Source organism: Pantherophis guttatus, chromosome 7 (assembly GCF_059756535.1).
Source record: "Pantherophis guttatus breed Tessera chromosome 7, ASM5975653v1, whole genome shotgun sequence".
Taxonomy (NCBI): Eukaryota; Metazoa; Chordata; class Lepidosauria; order Squamata; family Colubridae; genus Pantherophis; species Pantherophis guttatus.
In genome coordinates, this window is record NC_142069.1 from 1149007 (window position 1) to 1169621 (window position 20615).

The 20615-nt window shown below is 40.8% G+C and overlaps 1 protein-coding gene across 1 annotated transcript; it reads right to left on the reverse strand.

Annotated features, from left to right (window-relative positions):
- Nucleotides 1–1001: 1001 nt before the first annotated feature.
- On the reverse strand, nt 1002–17818 carry LOC117672939 (C-type lectin lectoxin-Phi2-like). The gene is made up of 8 exons (XM_060688713.2): nt 17678–17818; nt 7766–7856; nt 6769–6821; nt 6110–6172; nt 4513–4625; nt 3434–3580; nt 2654–2768; nt 1002–1283 (listed from the first exon to the last, which is right to left on the reverse strand). The coding sequence occupies exons 4-8, from the start codon at nt 6162–6164 to the stop codon at nt 1213–1215; spliced, it is 501 nt and encodes a 166-aa protein (XP_060544696.2). The 5' UTR covers nt 6165–6172; nt 6769–6821; nt 7766–7856; nt 17678–17818; the 3' UTR covers nt 1002–1212.
- Nucleotides 17819–20615: the final 2797 nt, after the last annotated feature.

Sequence of the window (20615 nt, forward strand, 5' to 3'; positions counted from 1 at the left end):
GCCCATGCCCAACGTCAAAGGAAGTCCAGGAAACCAAAGATATGAAAAGAGTGAAATTTCAACCTAGAACATGTGGTTGCTCCTGTTCTAGTTTTTGGGAGTTTGAGTAGCATTTTCCCTTCCCTTGCCCCCTCCCCCCCCAAAAAAAGAAACCATGCAGGTATCTTCTTTGCACAATGATCTGTCTATAGCATTCTTGGTGCTCTCTGAGCTTGGTGGTTTGATGCAGCATTGATGATGTACTCTCCTAGTCTCAGCTCAAACACACTAGAAGACACACAACGTCTGGCTCCCCAGATCCTACAGGAGGTGCCAATGAACCAGAATACAAGCATCCTGAATGCATTTCTTTCCTTCTGCTTTTGCTGGTAAAGTTTTTGGTCTGGTTTGGTTCAGGGATTCTCCAGCTACCCACCCTGCGTGGATCCTTTTCTCTCCAGGGGGGCGTTATTTCCACAAATCCCTATTTCTCCTCTCATTAATCTCACATTTCCCTCTGAGAGAAAAGGCAGGAGAGAAGAGTATATTCATGAACTGGAATAGAGGCATGGTAACAAGGTCAGCCAGTGAATAGGCATAGCAACGAAGTCAGCCAGTTGGGAGCTGAGACTGGAGCCAGGGCATGTCTTAGTCTGCAGCTTCTGAGTCTGTGCAGAGAAACCGAAACCAGTGTGTAAACTTGCCTGCTCTATGCTCAGATCTAAAATGAAACTAACTGTTCTCTCCTGCCTTGTGTTCTGCCTGAAGAATCAACTATCTGTTATTATATAAATAAAGAAGTGAATGAATCCAGCTGAATCATTTAGCTGCGTGTGCTTCTGGATTTGATTTTTGCAAGAAACTCTGACAAGAAGGATCCCCAGGAAAGGAGCCGATAAGGTTGCATTGTGTGTTTTGTGACCAGAAACTCATCTGCATACACAACACCCTCTTTCCTCTGAGGCTCATGCAGGGAGGGGCCCTGGACACCCTGGGAGAGAAAATCCAAACTCAAGACAAGGGCAGAGCAATAGACTTTATTATCAAGGGGGGGGCAAGTTCTTCAGAAAGAGGGGAAGAGAAGCAAGTCTAGAGGACAGAGAGGAACCAACTGCTTGACCTTCAGATGGTCTTTGTGGAAGAGGTTTTGCACATGAAGAAGATGGAAACACAAGATCTCAGCTCAGCTTTCCAATCAATGGGGAGCCCCCCAACTCCATCTGCAGACTTGGCTTAAGAGGGTTTCCATTTGCAGAGAAAATTCAGTCTGGTGTTACAGTCTATATCAATCCAAGTCAAGAACCCTGAAAGGAAGGAACACAGGTGGTGAACATCTTAAGAGCCTGACGTGGCTTAGGATTCGGCTGCTTGCAGAGTATCTTTTCTCAAATACACCTGCCTGTCCGCTCATGGGTGGTGTCAAGTACAAATAGCTCCGATACCCAAGAATCTAGTCAACTAACAGTCAGAGGTAAATTGGCTCTGGATAAGGGCCAGCAGACCTCCAGAGGACTGGACTTGTGTCTCCTGTGGTGACACAAAGACTCTAAAGAGATGACAAGCTTAACTCCACCTTCCAGCTCAGCTACAGGTGGGGTGGGGCCATGCTGCAGGCTCCCCTCATCTAAGCGTTGCCACCTGATGGGATCTGGGAAGGGCCCATTTTCGGTGGCTGCCTCCCTGCTCTAGAACAATCTTCCTGCTGAGCTACAACGGACTCGACTCTTTCATGAAGGCAGTTAAGACCAGGGTCTCTGCTTGGGGGATTCTGGGAGTTGAAGGCCACACTTCTTAAAGTGGCTAATCTTGAAAAACACTGTATTAATCTATTCTTTTTAGATTGCAGTTTTGGCACATCTGGATTACTTTTTAAGATGAAATACAATTGATGTTTTGGGTTGTATGTTTATTTTTGTTTCCACTCAGAGTCCCCTTGGTTGAACTGGGTGGCCATGGAAATATCATTGTTTGAAACAAAATCAGGCATTCACAAACCTCTCCAGCTTTGAAATGGCAGAAAAAAAGCAGTTAGACTAGGTTCCCTCTGCGACAAATGCTGAGATGAGGAAGTACCATTTTATGAGACTCTAGAAATGTCTAACTTTTGCCTCTTAAAGTTCTCCAATAAGTACTTTAAATCAGCCACACCAAAAAAGTCTCCTTCAATAGGAGCATTATTCCCAAGATCTGTATGGATATCTCCGTTTCCTTCCCTTCCCTTCCCTTCCCTCCCTTCCCCTTCCCTTTCCTTCCCTTCCCTTTTCCCCTTCCCTTCCCTATCTTCCCTTCCCTTCCTTTTTCCTTTCCTTTTTTCCTTTCCTTTTTTGCTTCCCTTCCCTTCCTGTCTTCCCTTCCTTGTCTTCCCATCCTTTCCCTCCCCTTCCCTTTTTCCCTTCCCTTCCCTATTTTCTCTTCCCTTCCTTTTCCCTTTCCTTTTTCCCTTTTCTTTTTTGCTTCCCTTTTTTGCTTCCCCTTTTCTCTTCCCTTTTTTCCTTCTCTTTTCCCTTTCCTTATTTCCTTCCCTTCCCTTATTCTCTCTCCTTTTTCCCTTCCCTTTTTCCCTTTTCTTTTTTCCTTCCCTCCCCTTTCCTGTCTTCCCTTCCCTTCCCTTCTTTCCTGGAATTACAGATACAAACTCCAACCACCCTAAGGAATGAAGGCTTTTCATACTGACCAGATGAAAGATGGAGACAGGTGCAATACTCATTAGAATGCAAGTTGTTGGGTTCATTATACCCCCACTTTCTATAGATGTCTCGTGATCCATCAATCCAGCGCCATCCAGTAGTCTGTGCCATGCAGAAAAAAGCATGATGAGGTGGGTGAGTGGGGGACAGGGGAGGAGGGAGATAGAAAATTTTATTTTCCAATTCTAAATTTTGCTTAATTTAATTCAAAGGGGGAAGTCCTGTTAAATAGGTTTTTCTGAAAGCATGCACCACACGCCTGTTACAGAGACTCAGTTAGACTCTTTGGATACATAATGCAGTATATAAGTCCAAGTGCTATTGCTACTGCTATCGCTCTTGCTATGCCCGGAATCCAAGGTCTCTGGGGCTGCAAGGACACCTGAGCTCTTGAGTCATGACCCATCTAGGAAACATCATCAGCGTTAGAAGGGAATGTGGGAGGAGGAGGAGGAAGAGGAGAAATGGTCTCAGGCGCTTCTTAGGAGAAGGAAGGGGAGGGGGTGGAAGCTCCCCTGTACCTGATCGTGCCTCCCTCATAATGAATAAATGGGAATAATAATAATAATAATAATAATAATAATAATAATAATAATAATAATAATAATAATAATAATAATAATAATAATAAAAAAAAGAGCAGGGGAGGGCAGCAGGTGCCAGCTTCACCCAAAGGAGTTTTCAGGGAGGTTGTAAATCACTACTCAAGAAACATCCCTTTGGAAAGAGCTGCTAATTGCTCAGAGACAGGAGGACCAAATACTCACCACACTAGAACCTGCATCTCGTCGGAGCCCAATCCAGACACAACCACGTTCTATGCTTTCTGTATTGACATAGGCACCAACGGATTTTGTCTGCTTGTCAGATTTGAAAGATGCTAAATGGCCTTTCCATCTGAACTGACACTCTTGCTGCAAAGAGACAAGAACCAAAATTATCTTAGCACCAACAAACCATGTTGTCCCTCTCATGTCTGCTACAATCCAGGTCTACCAACCCAGGAGTCCTGCAGTTTGGGCAGACAAGGTCCTCTCAGCTATGTTCCTGCAGTAGAAGTTCTCCTAAGAGGAGCTGCAAATGCGAGCACGACTCTCTGGCCCAACAAGGAAAAATAAAGAGAAATATATATTGGGGAAGATGACTCTCATGCTTATGAGCGAGGTAGGAGAGTGGTGTCAGCGGTGGGATATCCATGAAAAAGTGGCACATAAAAGCAAGGTGTGGGAGAGAGAGGAGAGGGAAGGAGGTGTGCGTTTGTGTGTGGACACTCTTAGAGACAAGGGGCCACTTTGGAACAACATGGCTTGAATTTTTGAAGGTCCACAATTGGGCTTGACAATTCAGTCATTTAGTGAAGCAATTGCTAAGTAACTGCAACTGCCATAAGTGTGAGGATTGGCCATAAAGATACCTTTTCATTACGGTCATAACTGTGAATGTTGCTAAGTGAGAACACCTGTTAACCCTATGATTGTTGGCCTTGTTCCCACAACATGGATAAGACAATAGCCGAGTTGCACAACTTGTTAAACCACACAATATCCAATACCACTTAAATGTAGCAGTTAGATGTCTCATTCGAGTTTTACTTTCCTTGACAAATTTCACTCAGATATTGAAGTGAAGCCATGCAATTAATCCCATTAAACTGAAGGGAATCCAAGGGAATTATTGAAATATTTTACTTTACTCTTTCTTATAGACTTTTATCTTTATCCTTTAAAAAAAAAGAATCATACAGCAGGTGCTCTTCATTCAAAGAATGACATGAACTTTTTGACGTTGTGAAGTTTGGAAAAACTGGGCCAAAATAATGGGAATTCTTCCCACTCAGGTGAGTTACCTCAGCATCTTCAAAGGTGAACCGATCTTCATAGAACTTGAAGCAATTCCACTCACTTCCGTCTTTATAGGCAAAAGTGCCAGAAGGACAGGCAGTCCGACCACGCGGACCTGCTGGGAAAACAGAATAAAAATGGGCTTTTTCTTCAAGGACAATAACAAGGCTGAGAAATCCTTGAGCAAAAGAGACCTTTATAGCTATTTAATAAACATTCCAGAGAAGAAAAAGATTTTATTCCATGAAGAAAAGCTTGAAGGAGTGACTTAAACTCAATGAGTCATTTGGAATTAGGATGGATTTTTATCGGTCTGTAATTTGTAATTGAAAAAGTCATAATGTAAAGTGGGTTTGAAAATGAATTTTTTTCCCTTTATATTTAATGCTTAAGTCATTCCTAAAGCTTGTAAAATATTACTGAAAGTGTGTTAGAAAGTATCTATGTTAAGAGAAAATTATAAAGAAAAAATGTATTAGCTTAAAGAAAAGTTTAGAGTTTTAAAATGGATAAAACAGTTTTTTCCCCCTTTAAGGTTAAAGAATCTATAAGAATACAGTGAATTTCATGAATATAAATGGTGATAGTTTATAAAGGTTATAAAATGCAAACAGAAATATATACTATTCCCACTGCAAGGAAGATAAAGCAGAAATGGTTACATTGAATGCTTTATTCAAAGAAGAGAATATATTTAATTAAGTTTTTTATTTGCATATCACTTCTGGATTTTGTGCTTGTGATTAAATTTTTTGGGGGGTGATTTGATAGATTTGTTGTTATAGAAACGGCTAGTTATATACTAATGCGTAGAAGTTAAAAGCTGAGCCTGTAAGGTTGCTATTTTGAACTGTGCTAAAAGGAGTCGGAAGTCAACATTTTTTTCGTTTTTCCCTTGTGCCCCGTATTTTCTGTCCCCCTCTCTTTTTCCTTCCCCTGATTTCCTATTTTCATTCTTCTTTGTATTCCATACTTTGAGAAAACAATAGAAGTAAAAACTTGAAATAGAAGCAGAAAAACAGAATGAGAAAGCAAAGAGAACAAGAGCAGAAGTGAGAGACACCGAGATGGCTCTTGGGCTCGGTGGGCAATCAACTTTCCCCAGGGGCCACATAAGAAACTGGGACTGTTCTGGAGGGCCAAAGCAACAGGGCTATGAAGGTCTGTAGGCACGCAGGCACCCACATACACAAACTGGAAATAAAAAGCTGCCTTCAAGATGAAAGCAGTGCATTGCATTGTGTGCATGACGTACACTTATCTGCATTTGATTTGTAACTTCCGACTGACCTCACGTGGGCCAGACAGAGAGAGCCGAGGGGCCAGATGTGTCCTGGGGGATATAAAATGCCCAGGTCCTCTTTAGTGGGCAGATGCCAGCCTCATCCTGTAGGTACCAGTGTTTGGTGTCCATATAATGAGACTCGGAGGCCTTCTGGAACTCCATGCCTTTCTAGGTTGGTCTAAATGGATCATGGCTAGAAGTAGAGGCTCCCACATTAAGAATAAAACATTAAAATAAGCCAAGGACTAGATATATGGTGACCCGGGGGGGAAACAGGATGGAGGTGGGATATATCAACTTTGCTGGCAACAACTTACCTGCCCAGGTAAGGCTGCCCAAAAGGCCAAAGACGAAGCAAGTGATGAGAAACATCTTCAAACCTGAGGAGGGAAACAGAAGTTGAGAAGAACCTTGAATGTCCTCTAACAATGCCAGGCCACCCCCTTTCGGGCGTCCCTCCCCAGAAGGAAGAACCGAGCACTCGTCTCAACCGTGAAACCCACCTGTTCATCTCTGAATTGCAGCCCCCTCCCCTCCCCTCCCCTCCCCAATACTACCCTGAGCAATTGGTAGAGGCCCCCGTTCTGCCAAGAACCACAGCCTGTAATTCTCAAAATGCTGGTTCTGAGCTTCTGGCCCTCATCGTTGGTTTTCCCCCATTGTGACCATTAAGATGTGGGTCATAGATGGTGTGGCTCATGTATGGTATATGTTTGTCTGATCTTCTTAGGTGCCACTTTATAATGCCTTAATAAGACCACACCGGGAATATTGCATTCAGTTTTGGTCAGCGTGATGTTAAAAAAGATGTCTTAACTCTAAGAAAGAGTGCAGAGAAGAGCAACCAGTATGATTAGGGGACCGGAGGCTAAAACACACCAAGAACGGTTGCAGGAATTGGGCAGGTCTAGTTTAATAAATAGAAGTAGTGTTCCAATATTTGAGGGGGTGCCACAAAGAAGATTCTCCAAAGTACCTGAGGTCAGGATAAGAAGAAATGGATGGAAACCAATCAAGGAGAGAAGCAACCTAAAACAAAGGAGAAATTTCCTGACAGTGAGGACAATTAACCAGTGGAACTGCTTGCCTCCAGAAACTGTGGGTGCTCCATCACTGGAGGTTTTAAAGAAGAGATGGGGCAGCCATTTGTCTGGAATGGTCTAGAGACTCCTGCTTGAGCAGGGGGCTGGACTAGGAGACCTCTAAGATCCCTTCCAATTCTGTTATTCATAGAAGAATTTGGAAAGGGGACCCTTAGCTAATCCCCAGCCAGAATGAACTCAATGCCTAAATGGAAAATATTATTTTTTTAAGGCTCCTGTCTTGCTGTTCTTCTTCTGTATCTCTTCTGTGGACAAGAACAGCAATCCTCCCCCTCCCCTTTTAATCCTGTGAATCACCTTTTTTGGTTGCCAAAAAATGAACCAAAAAAAAAAAAGTCATAAACACACAAAATGCAAACCATCAAACTCTTATGAGAAATACAGGACTTTTTGTCATTTTATAAAACAGATGCTATGCTGCCTCATCCATCAAGTAAAATACCCTTTTGACCTGGGATTCTTACAAAGGAGGTTGAGGAATTTCAACCTACAGGCCTTTTTAAAAAGAGGAAGGGGTGCTGCTGTCAGGTTATTTCCTGATTTTGATCAGAGCAAGAGACATACATGGCAGTGAGAACTGACTAAGGTATCCCTGAAGCTATTGCATATAGTTTTTATTATTATTATTATTAAAACCTTCAGGTAAGAACAATGAAAACGAATACAAACAAATATAAAAGAAGAAAGAAAGAAAGAAGAAAGAAATCAAAGAAAAATCAAAAAGGGGAAAAAAGAAAAAAGTTAAAGACAAAATAGAAAAGAAAAAATGCCTAGAAGTAGTATTCTTCACAGCAGTTATATGTACAAATATGCTATAATCTTTCTCACTAAAGTTACATTAAACTTCTTTCTATAATCTATGGCTCTCACCTTCAAAGGGGGATCCAATCTGAAGGAGAAATCTTCTGAGCCACCAATGGTCTCTTTTCCAGCTTATATATCCAGCTCATAGGATCACCCCCTGCATGGCAAGACAACGTGATCCAAAGCAGGTGGTCCAGAAAGCAGGTTGAAACGCCCTCCTTCCCTCCCTCCCTCCCCTCCCTCATTGTGTTTTCTTCCTGGTTTATATTGTAAGGTGTCAAGAGTTGCTCTAGAAACAGGCAACAACAAAATCAAATCAAATCAAATAAATAAATAATTATTTAAGAAAGGCCAATACTTTTGAGTGAAGATCACCCATATCCTCTTGGCTTTGCAACTGGGACATTGAAACAGGTTCTACCAGATTTTTCTCCTTCTCCTTCTCCTCCTTTTCCTTCTCCTTCTCTTCCTTTTTTATTTTTTTTAATTTGATTTGATTTATATGCCGCCCTTCTCCGGAGACTCAGGGCGGCTTACAATGCGTTAAGCAATAGCCTTCATACTTTTGTATATTTATGCAAAGTCAGCTTATTGCCCCCACAATCCGGGTCCTCATTTCACCTACCTTTGAAAGGATGGAAGGCTGAGTCAACCTTGAGCCTAGTGAGATTCGAATTTACAGTAATTGCAGACAGCTGGTGTTAATCACAATGCTATCAGTCTGCTGAGCCACCAGGCCCTTCCTTCTCCTCCTTTTCTCTGTCTCCACAGGGATAGGAGGGGAAGAGTCAGTAAGAATGGGTGTTGTTGGGGGGGGGGGGAAGGGCAGGCAGGAACATCATGAGTATGATGGGTCTTAAGAAGATGAAGTGGCTGGTAAGTGGTGGACCACTCTGGGAAGGGGACCTGGTGTTAAATCCTGGTGCCAGTCAGCAGTCCCTGCACTCATTCCCACTGCCTGGCCATCAGAGCTTTGAGTCTCCAGATTTCAACCTGTGGTTGCTGAATGCCAGTGAGTCTGCAATAAAGCTCCTTATCCACATTATTGTGAACGAGAGAGCCATCATGGCGTGTTAACAGAAGAACATGTTTTGTGGTTCCTTCTCCTCTTCCTGTGGAAAGCAATTAACCCCACCAATTCTATAATGCTCTGAGCCTGTGAGCCTGTGATTCCAGGTGAGGGATGGGGGTGGGGAGCAAGTCCAAGGTCCCACTGAATGTTTGGGTTACTATTGCTCATCCTCTCTTGCATGGAGAACATTTAACAACTGGGTTGACCCTGAGGGACATATTCCAGGGATGGGCTGCTGGGGGTTCACAGGGGTTTGGGAGAAACTCTAACTAAGATTCTGTGCTGTTTGGAGAACCCCAAAGCCCACTCCTTGCTGGCCCTGCCCGCCCCACTCCACCCTTCCCAGGAGTCCCCACGTGGCCCGTTTTGGATGCAGCTAAATGCAGGGTGTGCATGGAGGTTTGGGGAGGGCAAAAAACAGGCCTACCGGAAGTTCAGGAAGGCCAGAAATGGGCCCGTTTCCAGCCTCCAGAGGGCCTCCAGAGCATGGGGAGGCTGTTTTCACCCTCGCGGAGGCTCAAGGAAAGCGTACGGAGCCTGGGGAGGGCAAAAACACCCCCTACCACCACCATGGTGCAGGAGGCCGACTAGGCCATGCCCACCCAGCAACCGGCAGAGAACCCCTTGCTAAAATTTTTGAAGCCCACCCCTGACATATTCATGCGTGTGACAGATCAGCATCCAGCTGTGAGGTCCCCCTGGGCCAAGGACTCAAGGCATATCTGCCCAAGTTGAGAAACAGGACAAACTCCCTCAAGGAAGAAACTCCACTTTTCTAGGCAGCTCATGCTTGGCTGGAAACGAATATGCTTAAAAGAACAACAACAAACATTTGAAAAGTTAAACAAGAAAGCAATTCTGTGGTTATGTGGCTATAGTTTCCATGTAGACTGGGTTGACCCTGCTGGAGATGGTGTGGGACAAATCAAAGGAGGAAAGGAAGAAGGACAGTGGAGGGATTGTGTGATGAAATGCAGTTTAGAGTCACAGGAGGGAGGGTTTTTTTTCCAGGGGCAAAGAAAAAGTGGAGCTTGGAATGTCTGGAAAGCAGAAACAGAGCAAGTTGGATCCTCCCTAGAAGTTCACAGAGTAAATCTATAGTTATGGCAGGTATTTGCTTTAGTCCGGCAAGATTCTGTCTGTAGACGAACAACAAAAAAGGAACTTTTCAGAAGTAACTCCATGTGTGATTCTTGGTTCTTTGGGCCTGACACGGGTTCAGATCAAAGGAAGGAAGTGGGCCAAGAAAGAAATTCTGGCAGGAACATTAATGGGCCCCAGATAAGCGGCCATATCTAAAGATTCATGATGGCACACAAGCAGAGTGGATAAAGGCTAGGAAGGGACCAAGTTGTTAAGGAAACAAACAAACAAACAAACAAAAGTCACCTGAATGAAAAAACGGAAGTTGGGACTGAGCACCTGGGAAACCCCACCCCAAGTCCCTTCAGTGTGTCTGTGTGGAAAAGCAAATAGATATACACTGTAACCAGGAAAGTTTGCTGTTATTTTAAATTCACTAGGTCTCCATGTATTCTAAAGAACCATTTGTGCCCCAGTGTTGGGTTGAAAATGATCTGAGCATGGCAATTTTTCAGGGCCGTGAGTGACCAAAAGCTGAAACCAGAAGTACATGTGTAACGCCATCTCCTCCAGCCAGATAGAGCAGTTACTTGCTTTAGGAAAGGGCCTGGTTCCCCACCACATCCCAATGTTCCACACATCTCAGACAAGGGTTCTATTAGTTGTGTGAACACAATTACGCAGCCTATTTTACTTGTTTTTTATGTAGCATAGATGCCAGGACAATTATGGGATTCTTAATAGGTGCCAAGTGGGGACCATTCTGTTTTCAGTTGTCATTTGTCTGAAATGGGAGAGGGTCTCCTGCTTGGGCAGGGGGTTGGACTAGAAGACCTCCAAGGTCCCTTCTGTTATTTTATTATTGTGTAAGTTTCCCATGCTTTTAATTATGTTTTCATTCACATTGTTTTAGATTTTGAATGACTATCTTGCAACTGCCTAATTTAAATTGTGTTTCCCATTTGCATTAGATTTTACTGCGTTGTGTATGTTTTTATTCAAATGGTATTTTTATTTATTTATTGATTGATTGATTGATTGATTGATTGATTGATTGTAAACTCTCCATCCAGAATCATTGGACTGTTTGAAAAGGTAAGAAACAAAATAGTAATGTTTCCATGAAGGTTTTGAGAAGAAGATAAACCTTGATAAATGAGTATACCACAAGTATATATTCTATTCTATTCTATTCTATTCTATTCTATTCTATTCTATTCTATTCTATTCTATTCTATTCTATTCTATTTGTCAGATGTAAATGCCTTATTCCCTAATCTGTAAATAATGTATATATGGGATATCAGGGGTTAACTTATTCTTTGTTTCCTAATGTATTCATAATTCACCACTCCCATCCTTGACTCCGCCCCCTGTATATATAAGGAGCCACCCTCACCTTTTCCCTTGCTTCTATCTGTAAATATTCAGTGAATATAGAATGCCTGTTAAGATTAAAAAGAGATATATTTGAACCTCTAATCTTTATTATCATTATTGAGTCTGATCCTAAAAATATTGCAACAAACTGGTAGCAGAGGATGGTTAATTGACTCAATAAATAATTAAAAATGTCTAAGAAAGATAGGCCCAACACCAGGGCCTACAGCAAAGAAATAGAAACTGAACAAGAAATAATCAACGAATCCACAAACGCGATTTCGAGAGAATCTGAAGAGTACACCACAGAAGAAGAAGAACTAATAAATGAAAATAATGACCAGGAGGAAATCGAAATAGAAAATAACGAACTCAGGTCAGAAATATTAAAGATATTAAAAAGCCAGAAGAATGATGAAAGTCTCATCGCGAATCTCCAAGAAATACTGAAAAACAGCGGAGCAGCGAGAGAGAAAAACATCGTCAAAGAGAAACCCAAAGACCAAAAAACTGTGAGTGAAATGACTACAGAGAAAGTCGTTATGAAAAAGAAAAGATGTGATGCCGCGCGAAATTTTGAATGGCAGCCATCTTGGTTTCAACAAGCCTCCAAAGGGAGCGAAGCAGAGCCAATCAAAATGCTCAGTTCAAAATTTCTGGCGCGAAAAACGTTATCAGACAACGAAAGCGAAAAGGAAGATTCGAAATCTCCAGAAGAACCCGAATCAGATAGCGAAGACGATTTTGCCAAATCCCAAATAAAATCAGCAATGAAGACGCTTTTTGCTGCATTTGGGCCAAAATTAAAAATCTCCAAAGCGCCAACGAAGAAGCAAAAGAACAAGCCGATACCTCAAGACCTACACGCTCACATCCTGACTTCGAGAGCGACGACGCCCGAGCCCAGAGAGCCATGCCGATTCCGCCCCACGCCGCAGACCGGATCAAACATCAACGCACACAGGAGAAAGAGAAGAACAGCCGCCGCCATCAGAACTCCTAAAACCGAGCCAGAGACCGACTCGTCTGAAGAGGAGCAGAGCGAACGAGCTGAAATGGAGAGAACCTTCCACGACGATGCCAAAGAAGAAATGAGCAGCGCGCATGTGCGAAACCACGCAGACGGTCCGGAAAGACTTGAACTGGCCAGAGAACCGCGCAGACTCGTTGCGAGCATCCCTATGCCGTTTTGCAATTTCCTGCACTTGCGAGATCACGGACTACCTCAGGTTGTAAGTAATGGACAAAATAATGTGGGAAACTTACCCAGTGACTTCCCAAAACTTAGAGTTGATGGCATTAATTTGCAAGAGTGGTATCAACAGCTCCAGGTTGTCTTTATGAAAGAAAATTTACTATTCTTTATCACTAGTCCTCCAAGAAGACCTTGGACTTTAAAAATAGATTGTTTACATCATAGAGCATTCTTCTTAATAATATCTAGCGTATCTCCTGCAATGTATCATAGTATCAAACCAAACTTAACTGTCTCAGAAATAATTCAATGCATGTTTAATCTATTCCACAGCGACAGTGTAGCTACCACTACGAGAATGTCTAAGGATTTCTTTTCTTCTAGAGTAAAACCAGGGGTTTCCATAAGTGAGCATTTGATATCTCTAAACAAAATAAGAGCTGAACTGCATCTGAGGGGGGAAGTGATTTCAGATCAAACAATGAAAAGTGTTATTATCAATTCACTTGATTCATCATGGGATAGTTTTATGTCACACTTAGACACCATCAATCTTGGATATTTATCCATAGAGAGTCTATCTAACAAATTGATAGCTGAAGACAATTCAAGAAAAAATCGTTCTAGCAATCACACAGAACACAAATCTTTTAGGAAGGTAGCTTTCCAAGAAAAATACAATGAAACTTTTAAATGCCACAATTGTGGGTCCAGGGAACACAATAGAAGAGACTGTCCCAAAATATCAAAGGAGAGACATAGACCAGAATATAGAAGCAGATACAATTATAGACAGTCTTCCACAGATAGATATAAATATAGAAGCCCACCAAACTACAGAGAGAGTAGAGGGGGTAGAGAAAATTCAAAAGAGAGAAAATCTGGTTCACTGAATGGACTAAATAAACAAGACAACACTAAAACACAACAAAATGAGAACAATAATTGGCTTATCGATTCTGGGGCAACCAATCACACCACTAATAACAAAAATATTCTATCTTCATTTACAGAAGATAAGTTTGTAATAAAGGTGGCTAATCAAGAAAAAGTTCAAGTATTAGGCAGAGGAAACATAACATTGCCTGGTCTAGGAAAAATAGAGGGGGTATTGTTAATCCCTGAAATACCTCATAACATACTAAGTGTCATAAAACTAAGTAGAGATTCTGATATCAATATAGTTTTCTCAAAGGGGAAAGCAACTTTAGAGAAGAACAAAACAAATGTAGGTACTGTGATGATTAAAGGAGGCCTACCCTATCTAGTAACAAAAGAAAGATGGTTACATAACATTGACTCAAATATGGAGGATTGTATTGAGGCAGATGATGAAAATGTTAGTAACAGTGACAATGATGAATGTGAAATATCTCATGATCACACAAATACACACAAAGAGAAGAGACCAAGAATAGGTAAACCAATTCATGATGAGTGTGCTCACATCTTACATAGGAAGTTAGGACATGCAAGTTTTCCTGTAGTACAAAAAATGACTGAACACGCAGAAGGTGTCAAAATAAAAAATTGTGAAAATTATTTGGAATGCTCAGTATGTAAATCCACTAAACTAAAAACTAGTCCCAGACCAAAAAAATCCAACAGATCGACTAACAAAATCTTTGACTTAGTACATATGGACTTAGTTGGTCCATTAACTCCATCAATCACTTATAGAAAGCGTTACTTCCTAACAATAGTAGATGACTATAGTCGCTATGGTTTTGTTTACACATTAAAACACAAGGATGAAACCTTTCAGAAATTTAAGGAATTCTACAAACGCATAGAAACACAACATAATATCAGGATAAAACAAATTATGACAGATAGGGGATGTGAATTCATGTCTAAAGAATTCTCCCAATGGTTAAAGGATAGAGGAATGCTACATTTCACGTCTAGTCCATTTTCTGCATTCCAAAATGGGGTTGCAGAGAGAAAAAATTCCACACTGCAAACCATGATTAGATGCACATTAGAGGATGCTGGTTTAGGCAAACAATTTTGGTCAGAAGCCTTACATTATTCAAATTACACTCAAAATAGAACCTGGTCCAGTATTGTGAATAAAACACCATATGAGGTGATGTATAATAGGAAACCCAAATTAACACACATGCACATATTTGGAGTCACTGCAGACGTACATATACCTAAGCAGTTGAGAAGAAAGGGAGAAAACGTATCCAGAAGATTAAGATTTATGGGATATGAAACTGGCACCAAAGGGTACAGATTCATTGATAATAATAACAAATTTATAGTCTCCAGAACAGCTGTGTTCCATGAACAAGCAAATTGGTCTAAATTACATCTTAATGAAATATTTCCAGATAAATACAAAGATACAAAATCTCGTGAGGAAGGAACAATAGAGAATCAAAATATCAACAAAAATACAAACAAAACCAAAACTTGGACAAATAGTCAGCACAAAATAAAGACAGACACATTAACAAAAAAGGAAGCAAGATATTTGCATGACAACCATAGCAAACCTAAAAGAGCTATTAGAAACAATAGAAATCAAATACCAGGTAAATACAGAGATTATATAATGTATATGGATGGTGAACAAATAACACCTAATACATATGAGGAAGTATTAAAACTCCCTTATGAAGAAAAAGAAAAATGGGAACTAGCTATGAAAAAAGAGATGGAAAGTTTGCAAGGATTAAATGTATTCACACCTGCGACCGCACCTAAGGATAAAACAATCATAGGTACTAGGTGGATTTATAAAATTAAGAATCTAGAAGGAGGCAATACTCTATACAAAGCCAGATTAGTTGCACAAGGTTATGCACAAAAATATCCGGAGGACTATACTGACACATACTCTCCCACAGTGAGAACAGAGAGTGTTAAAACAGCTCTGGTAGTGGCATCTGCACTCAATCTTGATGTATTCCAATATGACATACAGACTGCGTACTTACACGCGAAACTAGATAAGGAAATATATGTAAGGGCACCACACAGTCAATACACTAATAAGAATGAAATCTGGCTATTGAACAAAAGTCTATATGGGTTAAAACAATCTGGCAAAAGATGGTATGATTGTTTGGTGAAAGTACTTAAGACCATGGATTTTAACGCTACCACCGCTGATAACTGTTTCTTTGTAAAAAAAGTGATGATCACATTGAATTCGTGTTAATTTATGTAGATGATATTTTATATATAGGAAAACACAAGGAGAGAAGAGAAACCTTTGTAAATAAGCTAAACGAACATTTTTCGTTGAAATCTCTAGGTAAAGTGAACAAATACCTTGGTGTACAAATTAACAAAACTAGAAGGGGATTCAAACTCACTCAGAAAGATAAGATTATTGAACTTCTAAACAAATGCAATTTAATCAACGCTAAACCATGTGACACTCCCATGCAGACTGATTTCCTTAGAAACAATGATGAGTCTTCCCCTGAATTTAAAGATAATACATTCTATAGGTCAGTCATAGGTTCACTTCTTTATATATCTAATTGGACCAGGCCAGATATTGCATTACCTCTCAATTTATTGTCAAGACATGTTAGTAAACCGACTATGTATCATTGGGAAGCTGTCAAAAGAATTCTAAGATATCTAAAAAGTACATTAGATTTTTGTTTAGTATTAGAACCTAGTAATGACAAAGAGCCAAAACTTACTTGTTACGCAGATGCGGATTGGGCTGGAGATATATCATGCAGAAAGAGTACTTCTGGTTATATTTTTCTATTAAATAACTGTCCAGTTTACTGGTACACTGGTAAACAAGAACTGGTAGCCACTTCAACCACAGAAGCGGAATATGTTTGTTTATCCAAAGCTGCAAATAACCTTGTATGGTTTAATGATTTGATTTCAGATGTCTGGAAAAAACCTGCTTTACCTTTTGTTATGCATGAAGATAATAAAGCAGCCATTGAAATATCCAGATCCGATGCCATTGGACAAAGATCCAGACATATAGATATAAAGTTCAAACATGTGAGACAATTGTCTCAAGATGGATTTATCAAAGCAGTGCATTGTGATACCTCTGAACAATTAGCTGACATATTAACGAAGCCTTTACCTTCTAAACAGCACAAATATTTAACTTCAAAATTATATGTATTATATTGTCCTGAATCTGAATGTAATTGGTGTTGTATAGCGAACCGGCATTTAGAGGGGGATTTGTCAGATGTAAATGCCTTATTCCCTAATCTGTAAATAATGTATATATGGGATATCAGGGGTTAACTTATTCTTTGTTTCCTAATGTATTCATAATTCACCACTCCCATCCTTGACTCCGCCCCCTGTATATATAAGGAGCCACCCTCACCTTTTCCCTTGCTTCTATCTGTAAATATTCAGTGAATATAGAATGCCTGTTAAGATTAAAAAGAGATATATTTGAACCTCTAATCTTTATTATCATTATTGAGTCTGATCCTAAAAATATTGCAACACTATTCTATTCTATTCTATTCCATTCCATTCCATTCCATTCCATTCCATTCCAAATAGATTCTTGATCAGCTCTAAGGAATATCTTTTTTTAACATAACTCACACTGCTTGGTTAGTTATTCTGTGGCTTAGTGTGTCACCCAAAACTAGCCAGGATTTGGGGGGGGTTCAGATTACTGCAGTTGAACAAATTCAGAAAGGGAAGTCCAAAAGGGGAGATGTGAAAAAAAGTCATTGGAATAAGGAGGGGAAATTGCAGACAAGACTACCTAAAAACAGAGTTAATCGATTTGTGGTTCACCGTTTCTTCAAAACCCAGCTGTCAATTTAGCAGATTGTGTGAATAAACCCTCCACCCTTTTCTTAAGAGCAGCAATTCCTTTTTCTTAACTTGGTTTGTGGTCCTGTCATATTGTAGGAACCCAGATACTCCATTGCAACTTCAATTAATGTCTTGTGTGTTGTGGGAACCCAGCGAAACCCTTTTAACCAAAACATGAGAATGAGGGTTTATTAAACCCTTCAATTAATCTACTCCAAAGTTTTCATTGCCCTAATCAACATGTAAAAACCAAAACTATTTGGTGTTGATAATGTCTACATTACATGCCTATACAGGCACAGTAAATATCTCATGGCATGCAATGGTTGCATTGCTTTCAGGTGGTTTCAATTACTGTTGGTTTTTCTGTTGTGTTTGAGCTGCACCTTAGTGGAGATGTGCAATGGAAGTTTTTCTTTGTTTGCCTATCAATTTCTGTCCGGAAATTGTGCAGAAGAAAGCCCACCTGCCATCATCCCTGGGTAAACTCTGGGGGAAGCCCTTGTGGCTTTCTGCACATTTGTTAAGATATTTAATTTAATAGCGGGAAGAGTAAATTGAACGATGGGCCAGGACACACAGTTGAGGTTGATTGACTGGAGAGTGTGGGCTCCCGCGTGAAGCAATCTGTATTGTGATTGGCTGATGGGTGTAAAGGGGGAGTTTCCTTGTTTTCCCGCCTTTTTTCTTGTATGTTTGCTCCAAATGCTGTTCTCTGATTTACCTGAGGATTTACCTCATGATGTAGCAGTGCTGTAAACAGAGATGTAAAATATATTTATTTGTATAAAACCACAAGTTCGTGTCAGTGTTTCTGATTTCATTCGCACAGTTGCTCTGCAATTCCCTGACAACCTTCTTAATTAATTCTTCTTATTTAATTTTTAATCCAAGACTTAATCCAAAACAATTTGCACTACAAATTATGGGACCTAGCAGAACAGAGCCCATATGTGGAGGAGCAACAACGATGCAGGGAAGCCTGCAGAACAGCTTTGGGATCTACTTGGGATCTCTTAGGGAAGGAAGATGGAGGCATCTTGGAGTGGAAGACTGCAAGTTCCAACCAATGGAGCCTCAACAGGGGGAGCTGATGGCTCAGTCTGGCTCTAGGCTCTGTCTCAGTTTACCTTTTCCAATAAGCAACCGAGCCAGATCTTTTAAAAGCAATTTATTAGAGTAGATTAATTAAAGTGGGGCCTCCCTATGAAAAAAGAGAACCTCGAGACCCATCTTACATTCCCTTAAGAAGAGACTGTAATGCCTGGACAACCATTTGTCTGAAATGGTGTAAGGTCTCCTGCTTGTGCTGGGGGTTGGACTAGAAGACCTCCAAGGTCCCTTCCAACTCTGTTATTCTGTATTCCGATTCCTTTTATAATTTAATAGATTAACAGAGTTGGAAGGGACCTTGTAGATCATCTAGTCCAACCCCCAGCTGAAGCAGGAGACCCTACGCCATTTCTGACAGATGGCAGTCCAGTCTCTTCTTGAAAGCTTCCAGGGATGAAGTTCCCACAACTTCTGAAGACCCCCTTCCTCTCTGTGGCAGCCCCTCAAATATTGGAAGACTGCTGTCATGTCTCCCCTGGTCCTTCTCTTCATGAGACTAGCCATGCCCAGTTCCTGTAACCCTTCTTCATATGTTTTAGCCTCCAGTCCCCTCATCATCCTGGTTGCCCTTCTCTGCACTCTTAGTTAGAGTGAAGACATCAAAGAAAATGCCAGAGAAAAAGTGATTGGATAGGAAAAAAGTATCTTTGCCTTTGTGTAAGAAATCAGTTATATGTGGTCAAACCTGTTACTTATTTGCATCCCATAATACCACACATGTTCATTAAAATGAAGTGTGATAACAGAAGGGGCGTACAGTAGATTTTAGGATTTTAATAAGGAAAAAAGGTGGTTTGGAGTTCACGAAGGGACAGACCAGATGCCAATTAAGGCTAGCCAAGCTTTCTGTTATCGGGAGACATTGTCCAAACATCTCCTCCTCTAACTGAGCTTTTCAGTTTAGAAATGCTACAACCATACAGTGATAGGATAAAAAGTTTTCCTACATTCCAGTCTGTACTGGTTAGGTAAACCCTTATTACCATTTAAAAAGAGAGAAAAATACATCAAATTAAAATACAAAATAACTATTTGGCAAAGGGAGACACCTATTAGCCAGGTGATTAATGCCAGATTGACCTGCCCTACACTCACAGGTCAAGATCAGGTGCCTCCAGGTTGTGGCATCATGATCTGGATTTGGAGGGCATTAACATGAGTCCCCTATTATGGATGGGCCACTCTCTGCTGGCCCTTGTGCTCTCCCACTCTCCCTCTCTTACACACACACACATAATGGTGGTTTAGTAGGTTTATTAATATTCCCCAGCAATTCCCTTCATCAGAAACCCAGAACCCAGAAACCCACTAAGTCCAGCCAAAAGCAGACCGATGCTAGTCCACAGAGCAATGGCCAGTGAGTCCACAAAGCACTTGAAAGGTTCCCAAACAAGATAAACCCACCAGGCAAAATTAAATCCACTACACAAGAAACTTCACGAGGCAAGAAAAGTCCAGAGTTCACAAGGCATGATCCGCAGTGTCAATCCAAACAAGGCAGGAATCACCATGACCAGGAAACACCCAGCTAGGAAACAAACACATTGCTCCCAGCGTTATCTCCATCTATCTGTTGTGCTAAAGAGCTTCTGGTGCAACTCACCAAGAGGGATGAAGCTGCCTCCGCACGAGCAGTTGGGTCAACCTTCGCTGCTGCTCCTGCCTTTTCTCTGCCCTATATGTTCTCAGATCAGGTACAGAAAAATTCTTTTAAAAAATCAAACTTGGGTACTCTATCAACAATTGAGATCTTCATCAACATAATCTATCAAATTGTTTACACCACACACCCAATAGATCCTAAAGTACAGAATTGCAAGGAAGATGACACCACAGAGAGAGTGCTTTATCCTTGCATTGTTGGGACTAAAAATTATTTCTGCTGAATTATGACTTTGTTTCCAGTAGCTATAGCTAGATACAAACCCATATATTTTTTATTTGTGGAATGTTGTTTAGAATCCATGTTTTCTATTTTTCAAGTCTCACGTGTCATCAATGTCTTTTATTTTTTGATCACTTGCTTTCTGATGATTGCATTGATGATGAACGCATCGTGATTAAGCAAGGCCATTATTTCATGGCAGTTGGGATCTCATTCCAAACCACAAAAAAATTGACAATTATCACTGTTCATGCATGTTCATGAAATGATTAGCATTGGAGTGGTTCAGGGGGCTGCAGGTCAACCCAGACAGAAAAGAAATGATTACATTTCCTATAATGTTTTGCGTGATATTTGTAGCTGCAACTACAGCTGGAAGGAAGGAAGACGCAGCAGGAAAAGACAA